Genomic DNA, 9,452 nt, shown 5'->3' with positions numbered 1-9,452 from the left:
GTATTATTGGTGAGAGCCCTTGCATGCATTAGTGTTCTGATTACTGGTTGGATAATTGCTATAGCATTGTTACTGCATTCTGGTGAAATTGCAATATTGGGAAAATTGATCACAATCTACTTTGATACTTGACTTATCTGTTCTTGAGTGCACTCTTAGTTTATTTTTACTTTGCTTTTAGTTATTTGTCAGTTGTTAGTATTATTTTACTCTTTAGTTCGTAATTCACAAAACTTTCATAAACATTGTTACTTTTATTGCTTCACATTGATCCTAATTTTATAGTTTTCTTCGTGGGAACGATATCTGGACTCACACATCCACTTTATTACTTGTTGACACGTGCACTTGCGTAATGTGTGATTGATAAAAAGGGTACACAATTGCACAACATAATTACATTCTTCATCTTTGTCTTTTATAATTTTATGTCAGCTATGTGTATGGCTAGCTAATTTCTTTATTGTAGTTAGGGTCACAAACCCTATCTGAACCCTTTTTGCGATGGATTCAATTATATTTGCTCGATTATGTTAATATACTTTTATTTTTACCATGTGCGTATTGTTTATTATTTCTGTTAGACTTGATAAACCTAACAGGATATAATAATTTGGGAATTAGGGTTCGCAATAGGAATATTGGGGTTTTTGATTCTGAAAGGGGGTGAGGTAACAATTTATGCATGCTCTAGGGATAGACTTGTGTGAGTTGCAGTCGTTTGATTTATCGTGATTAATGCTTAATTTCATGCGGGATTGCTAAGGAATTAGGATTCCAATTGGATTAAAGGGTTAGATTTCCAAGGGATTGAGATTTAACTAATTATTTTAGATGATAATTTGTCTGAGTTATTAAATTGAATGAACATTGTCAATCAATCCAAAGTTTAAAGTAGGGATCATATGGTGTGTGTACCTTAGCTACAATACTTTTTGTTATTCTCTCAAAAATCCAATTTATTTTTACCATTGCTTATTAAATTGAAAATTCTATATTTTAATTATTTGTCTTTATTTTACCATCAATTCACTACTTTCCTAAACAATCAAATTTTCCAACTTAAGGGGACTGGTTATTGTGGTACTTGGTTTACAATCCCCGTGGAGACGATACTCTACTCATTCATTATATTACTTGTGCGATCGGTACACTTACCGGTGAGCATCAAGTTTTTGGCGTCGTTGCTGGGGATTGTTAAATCCAATATTATAAATAACTGTTGATCTTTAAGATTGGATTTTTATTTTTATTTTTATTCCATCTTGTTTTGTGTTTTGCAGGTGTTACTAATCATTTTTTCTGAGTTTTATGCGAGGTAGAATTGCTCCTAAAGACTTTGTGATTGATCCTTAATTTACAAGGACTGTTAGGAGACTGAGGAAAGTTGCCAAGCAGATAATTTGGGAAGAATTCAAGAGCGTACCTGTACAACCAATACAAGAGATGGCAGATAACAACAATGCTGGTGGCAGAGGCCTCAATGCAAATAACCCTACTTCCAAGATTGTTGGACACCATTATGACTCTGGTGTTCAATAGGCCAAATTCAAGTATACTCAGGCCGACGGTGGAGGAAAATAATTTTGAGCTGAAGCCATCTTTAATTACTTTGGTGGAGAGGGCTCACTTTTCTGGTGCTGAGGATGAAGACCCTCATGAGTTCATAGATCGATTTCTGATGGTCTGAGATACTACTAAGCATAATGGAGTGTCTGTCGATGCTATCAGGCTTCAATTATTCCCTCTTGCTGTTAAGGGAAGGGCTCTCAGTGGATAGAAAGGCAGTCAGCTAATAGTATCATGACATGGGAAGACTTGTCAACAAAGTTCTTTGCCGAGTTCTTTTCTATGGAGAAGTACAACCAGCTGGTAAATGAGATCACCAACTTCCGCCAGCTTGAAGGAGAATCATTGTGTGCAACCTGGAATAGATTCCAGGAACTTATCAGAAAGTGTCCACACTATGAGGGAGGCGATGATAGAAAGGTGGCAATCTTCTTTAATGGCATCTCTCCTGAAACAAGGTTGGTGATTAATAGTGCAGCTGGAGGTTCTATTCGGCAGAGTATATCTGAGCAAGCTCTCGACTTGATAAAGAAACTGGCCAGAAATGAGAATGAGAGCGTACCGATTCAAGCAAGAAGATGAGTGATAAATTTGGAGAGCAATGATGCTATGATTGCTGAGCAAAAGCTGTTGTCCAAAAAGTTTGACAGCTTGAATGAAAAGTTTGAGAAACTTCAAGTGTCCAAGGTTCAATCAACTCCTGTGGTTTTTGAATATTGTAAGTATAACACCTCGTAAATCTAAATATGGAATTATATGCTATAATGTGGGTCAAAAGGGAAGGATTAGTGAAAATCCGGAAATTAAGGCCAAACTGAGTGAAAAGGGGCAAAATGGTAATTTACCAAACACGTAATCCGAGGCATGAAAAATTGAGTAGAAGACCTCAAATGATAAAAATAATACCGGAAATGAATTCAGGACGAAAAATCGAGTGAATAGGCAAGTTTTGAAAATTTTGATGAATAGTGATTTTACCGGTGTAAAAATACTGCGGTATAATGGTACTGATAAGAGTGAAATTTTATCAGTATTTTTAGGAAACAAAAATATGTCATGAACCAGAAAAATACGTAGGTTATGAATTTGTGGTTGAAATTAGTGATTGATTAAAGTTAAATCGCGTGTGGGACCCACCTAAAGAACTAAATCACTTAAGTGACTCATGACCCATGTTTTCCCTCATTTTCTCTCTCTTCCCTCTCTTCTCTCCCCGTGCGCGTGTTCTTCCATGGAAGGGGCTCCAAGCTTTGGATTTTGGGGCTCCCTTCTCTAGCCATCCAACCACAAAACACCCAACATCAAAGTTGTTCCTCTACCCGTTGTGATCACCTTTCATCCTAAGAAATCTTCCAAAGAGTGAGTGTGTGAGGAGATCCTCCTTGGTGATGGGGTGGCGGTTTTGAGGAGTTTGGGGGCCATTGGTGGTGCTTTGGCTTGAATGGACCCTTGATCATCAACCTTTGGAGCCTTAGGAAGCTATTGGTTGTAAGTATTCCTAGTTTCATGGAGTTTTTGTGGAAATCACAATTTGGGTTTGTGTTTAATGAGGTATTAATGAATGAGATGTTTAGGAACCTTTAATGATGTTACTCCTTTGTAAATTGTTGCTTGTAATGATGAATAATGATGATTGAACCAATAAAATTTATGGTGATATATAATTTTATAACTTAGTGAAATTTGGTGGAAATTGATGAAATGGTGGGTTGTGATCATGAATGTATTGGTTGAAAATTGTTGATTGTTGGTTGGTATGAATAAATAGTAGGATTATATGAAGTGCATATTTGTTAGAATGGAGGAAAAACCTTGGGAGTACCATCTAGTGAGGAATTCGAACCATGTAATGGTTCGAAGGAATTATGGAGGTGAAAAATGTGTACAATTGATGGTTGGTAATGTGTAAATAATACGATTATATAATGAGTATGAGTGTGGAATTGGATTGAATACCCCTAGGTTGATGGGAATGAAGAATTCGACCTATTGAGGTCATGGATGGTTAGATGATGTAAAAATGATATAGTTGATGTTATATGAACATGATCGGTGTTTAAATGAATGGTAGGTTGGTTTGATGTAGTGAAATTGAAAGGATGAATGTTGGATGTGTTGTGTGTGTGAGATTTCAACCATATTGAAGGAAATAAGGAAAATGATGTGAAAATGTGGTATAACCAATGAGTGATGCCTTAGTGCATAAATGGTGATTTAGTTTAATGACTAAAATGGTTGAAGTAATTGGATTACATGTAGTTGGCCATTAGGCCTAAGTTGTTTTGTTGAGAATTATTGTAATTGAAAGTGAATGGGTTGTCTTGAAATTGTATTGATGATCATGTTGATTGATCATTATAGGTTTCCTCTCTCGGACTCAATAGAGGAGAATTAAGCTTGGAGCTTACGTTGTGGAGCATTGGCTTCAGAATTGAGGTAAACCTTTGGAACTTGGGTTTTATTCCCTCGTGTGTTCCACCACCCCTAGTGGAAGGTTGTGGTTGGATTTGATGCCTTTGATTATGTATAAATGCATGTTCATGCATTATTGACATGATTGTGTGACATGCTTGGAGCATGTTGTGTGATATAATTGTGATCTCTGGCCAGTAGATGTGTGTTGGTTTGGACTTCCGCTGGAGATATCCTTTGGAGATTCCGGTCGGGTTTTGCCGTGGAACCGACTCTGGGAGCGGTACCAGGATGATCCAAACGAGGGACTTCCGCTGGATAGGGCTCATGAGGAGTTCCAGTTGGGTTTTGCCATGGGGTCGTCTCAACCATGGGAGAGGCACCAGGAAGATTCCGGGAGTTATATGATGGGGTCCTTTAAGGGAATCCTGATGTGGATGTCCTTGGATTTGTGCCCAGTTGTTGTGTGATATATGTATGTTATGCATTTTATATGATGATCATTGTATGCACATTGAGTGAGCCATGGGGTGGAGTGATCCTCTAGTACCCTTGGTTTACTGAGATATATTTGTATATCTCACCCCGCGTTTGGGGGCACCATTTCAGGTCATGTTGAGCATGGAGGATCTTCGGGCAAGAGGCCCGCTTAGTGGAATAGTAGAGCGTGAGGATCATTTGGAGGGCATGATATATTGAAGGATTCCATTTGATGTACATAGCATAGTATTTAATATTGTGGACTTAGGTTGTGAACTTGTTGCATGTGGATATTGCCATGCTCTTGTATATTTATGATTATATGTTAAGTCCTTTAAAAATTGATGTATAGTTATGTCTCTTGTTATTTTTGTATTTTGAGTGAGCATGGGACTTGTCCATGGCCACATAATTGTATTTGAGGCATTGGAAGACTTGAGTTGTAAATAGACCATTGGTGGTGTAAAATGGCTATGATATTGCAAATGGTTGTAACGGATGCACTCGTAATAAATATGCATGATGGAAGGGCTTAGAGCCTACATTAATACTTGTGTAAGGTGTATAATAAGTATCAAGGTGTTAGGAGTATGTTACATCACTCATTTTGGGTCTTAAAAGCTGTCATCTGTCATTTTTGCTGCATAGTAATCGATTATTTTTCACTGGTAATCGATTACCGGCAACAGGGAACGAAAAATTGAGCTTCTGTCTTCAAAGTAATCGATTACCACAGCATTGGTAATCGATTACCTAGTTCAGTAATCGATTACCAATCCTTGGTAATCGATTACCAGAAAACAGAGGAGCACAATTTAAGGTTCTGACTTCTACAGTAACCTTGGGTAATCGATTACCTCAAGGATGGTAATCGATTACCACTGTGTTAAATTTTAAAAATGTGTTTTCTAAAAGCTAAAATGAATGGTATTGCTTAGAGAGATTATATTTGGTATGTTTTATGCTTTCGCGAGTTTTGCATTTACAATTATGGCGTTGTTTTAATTGATTACGGAAATGGTTAATGTTTAAAGAAAGGAATGTAATAAAAGAAAAAGTTTACCCGTAATTTAATTAACTCAATTACTATGATTGTAACTGCGCTTAATACCATATGCAATGATAACATTACCGGTACGTAACGAGCTGTTACAGTAAGGAAGCTCATGAGTCTAATGAGTTCTCTACTCTAATGGGAGATAATCCACAGCAGTTGCAAGTGAATGGGGTTTGGTATGAACAGAAGCCCCAACAAATTTTTTCAAGAAATCGAAATTTTCCTTCTGGAGGTAATTTTCAGAGGAGATGTCAAGGAGGTGGTCTTGACTATGGTTCCAACAACTATCTGCAACCTCCCCTCTTCCACAAAAGGAACCTTCTGATTTGGAGAAGCTAGTAGGACAAATGGCTCAATATTCTAATGCTTTCATGGAAGAGACTAGAGCTAATACCAAGAACATAAATGCATCTATCAGAAATTTGGAGAATCAAATTGGCCAACTAGCTAAGCAAATTACTGATAGCACTCCATGTACTTTTCCTAGTAATACAATTACTAATCCAAAGGAAGATTGTATGGCTATCACAACTAGAAGTGGTAAAGTGGTGGTAGCTCCAGAAAAGCCGAACATAAATGTGGGAGCTGATGAGAAGCTTAATGAGGTTAAGGAGCCAGAAAAAGAAGTGGTAATTCCTTCTAAGGTTGTGAAGCCTCTTCAGAAAGGTGAAGAAGAAGAACAACTGATTGTTGCTGAAAAGAAAAAATTTGAGATGAGTCCTGGATATGTGAGAGCTATGGCACCTTATCCTGAAAGATTCAAGCAAGATGCTCAGAAGCAACAGTATGGAAGGTTTCTTGATATTTTCAAAAAGTTGCATATAAATATCCATTTTGTTGAAGCCTTGGCTAGCATGCCAAATTATGCCAAGTTCATGAAGGATCTATTGTCTAGGAAACATAAGCTGCAAGAATGCAAGACTGTGACACTCACTGAAGAGTGTAGTGCAATAATACATAATAAGTTTCCTCCTAAGCGTCATGATCCAGGGAGCTTCACTATTCCAATTGCTATTGGTAACACTAATGTTGGCAAAGCTTTGTGTGATCGTGGGGCGAGTATAAATTCGATGCCCTTGTCTGTGTGTAAATCTTTGGGGATCTCTAAGCTTAATCCTACTAAGGTTTCCTTGCAACTTGCTGACAGATCTTTGAGGAAACCCACTGGTATAATTGAAGAAGTCCTTGTGAAAGTGGACAAGTTCATATTTCCAGCAGATTTTGTGGTGTTGGACATGGAAGAGGGAACTGAAATGCCTCTTTTGTTATGAAGACCTTTCTTGGCTACTGCTCGTGCTATGATTGAAGTTGAACAAGGGAAGCTCGAGTTAATGATGAACAACGAGACCATCACCAACAATGTCTTTGATTCTATGAGACAATCTTCTGACAAAGGTGATTGTTTCAGACTTGATGTTTTAGAAGAAGTGGTGAAAGAAGAGAAATCTTCTAGTCAGAAGCTTGCTGAAGAACTTGAGGTACGTGATATTGTTTCTTTTGAGGAAGAAAAGAGTATTGTGTATGAGGTTCTTGAGAAGAAGGATTCTAACAAAGAAGATTGTGCCCCAAAAGTAGAGTTAAAGGAGCTGTCGAAAACTCTTAAATACATCTTTTTGGGAGATAAGGAGACTTACCCTGTTATCATTAATAAGGGATTGTCTTCTGAGCAGGAAAGGAGGCTTAATCCTATAATGAAGGAGGTGGTGAGAAAGGAAGTGGTGAAACTTCTTGATGCTGATATAATTTACCCGATTTCAGATACTGGTTGGGTAAGTCCAGTGAAGACTGTTCCGAAGAAAAGAGGCGTCACTGCGGTCCGCAACGAAAAAAATAAACTAATTCCGACCAGCATTATTACTGGTTGGAGGATGTGTGTGGATTACCGGAGTTTGAATGCCGCCAAAAGGAGGACCTGTGAGAGAGACACCGAGACTCTGTCTCTCAAAGAAAACAATACTTGAAAGAGGTAACCGTCAGGCTCGTGACGTTAAACAAGCGCTCATTGGGAGGCAACCCAATGTAGAGTCTTTAAAAAAAAAAACTGGCGCTACCAGCACCAGTTTGGCGTTGTTGCTGCGCCAGAATATGAGAAAATCATAGAATTGGCGCGAGACCCGCGCCGCAGTAAAAAAAAAACCTTGTTTTCTGATATTGATTCCAACTATTGGTTTGTTCAGTTTTATTTTTGAGATAAAGTTGGAATCAAATCTGGGAGTGGTGGTTTGCTCTGAACTTCCGGATTGATTACATCTCCTTGCTGCTGGAGATTATTTTATTTTCATTATTTTAGTTTATCTTTTTAGAACTTTTGCTGTTTTATTATGACCGTAGGTTGATGTTAGGGTCATTTAGATGATGTGGGTTTGTATATGTCCCATACATTCTGATGTTTTTATTGTACAGATTATAGTTTATTCTATATACTGCTGTTTGTTCCATGGTGCAGATATTTCGATAATCTTGGGTTTAAATATTGCTGGGGACAACAATTCTTTAAATCTGGGAATGGTAGGCATTGGGAAAGCGCTCTAGAACTGCAATCTTTTCTATCAGGGGAGATATTTTAAACTCTTTACATTTTATTTTTAGTTAATTGTTACTTTGTGTTGCTCTTATTTATAAAAAAAATGGAAATACATTTCTGAAGCAATTCTCAGGTTTAAATGTGCTTACCTAGTTAACTTGCTGGATTGAATCTTAGGAAGCATGTTTGTGTAACATTATGGTATGACATTGCATAGGTATAATTGGATTACATGATTGCTCGTTTGTCTGAATTGATGTTGTGAAATTCTGATAATGGTTGAGGTTAATTTTCATGAGTCTATGTTGATACCACAGCTTGTGAGGTTTGAGCTTAAACACTGAAATTTCTTGTTGAGAGACCTCACTGTTGTAATACTCTAGAAATTGATTTGTTTCTCTGTGATACATGCATTGGTTGAGATGATTAAGGCATTTTGTTCTAGTTAGCCTATGGCCAAAATAGCCCACCTGTCTGAAAAATTTCCATTGCTATCCTCTTGAGCCTGAGCATATTTTGTTGATAAAAGACCTGTTGGCCTGATTGATGGCTTAGCTTATATCCATGTGACTTACCTTGTTTGAGATTGAATTACTAATATGTTGAAAACAAATAAAGAACTTGAGGTAAGCTCCACAAAGGTTAAGTGATAAGGGGTTGTGTTAAAAAAAAATTACTTATGCATAAAAGATGGCTGAAAGGAATTAATTCCCGAAATTCTGTGGGAATGTTAGTGGAGCAAGACCATTGAGTTGAATGTGTTCAAGTGTAAAAATATCAGTTTTTCAATCTCATTGTTGTTTTGAGCTACTATCCATATATTCCTACCCTTTAACCCGGCCAAGATAAAACATGTGAAGTCCTTTTGATCAACTGGTGCATGTGTTTAATTATTCATTTTTAAGAATTTAATAATAAGAATTTAATCATAAAAGAGCATTTTCTGTATATTAATTGCTTTTATTATTTAGTTTTTCCATTTCAGTGTATTTCTCATAATTTTTACAGGTTAAAGCAAAAAGAAATAGGAAATTGCGAAAAATTGAAAAAGGAAAGTGGCGTTACACGAGCCAGTTTGGCGTTGTTGCAGTGCCGACTTCAGCAAAGCAGTACAAAGACCAGAAAGTTGGCGAGGGTGCAGCGCCAGTTTGGCGCTACCCGCGCGAGAAATCAACTTAGTGTAAAATGTTGGCGCTGGTGCCGCGCCAGTTTGGCGATACCCGCGCGAACTTCAGCGTGGAGGTAAATTCCAAAATTAAAAAGGACGTTGTGAGGGCTTTTTCAGGATACTTTTGGACGACGGAGCAAAACAAGGATTCGTGAGGGAGGAGAAGACCAGAGGATTGTTCTTAATTTCTCACTGTAATTACATTCTTCATCTTTATCTGTTATAATATTATGTCAGCTATG

At 37.5% G+C, this 9,452-nt stretch overlaps 1 protein-coding gene across 1 annotated transcript; it reads left to right on the top strand.

The window, feature by feature from the left end:
- The first annotated feature begins 6,372 nt into the window (after positions 1-6,372).
- LOC133306858 (uncharacterized) lies at positions 6,373-6,789 on the top strand. Its single transcript, XM_061507238.1, has one exon. It carries the CDS (start codon positions 6,373-6,375, stop codon positions 6,787-6,789), a length of 417 nt encoding a protein of 138 aa, XP_061363222.1.
- Positions 6,790-9,452: the final 2,663 nt, after the last annotated feature.

The sequence above is a fragment of the Gastrolobium bilobum genome, unplaced genomic scaffold, assembly GCF_033153095.1.
Source record: "Gastrolobium bilobum isolate Gb01-03AN ecotype WA unplaced genomic scaffold, APGP_CSIRO_Gbil_v1 utg276416, whole genome shotgun sequence".
Classification (NCBI taxonomy): domain Eukaryota; kingdom Viridiplantae; phylum Streptophyta; class Magnoliopsida; order Fabales; family Fabaceae; genus Gastrolobium; species Gastrolobium bilobum.
The sequence above is the reverse complement of the archived record's forward strand: the minus strand, read 5'-3'. Positions and strand labels throughout refer to the sequence as shown.

Bases quoted from the DNA above. Each gene is read 5' to 3' on its own strand.
- LOC133306858 (XM_061507238.1), top strand. From the start codon at position 6,373: ATGCCAAATTATGCCAAGTTCATGAAGGATCTATTGTCTAGGAAACAT.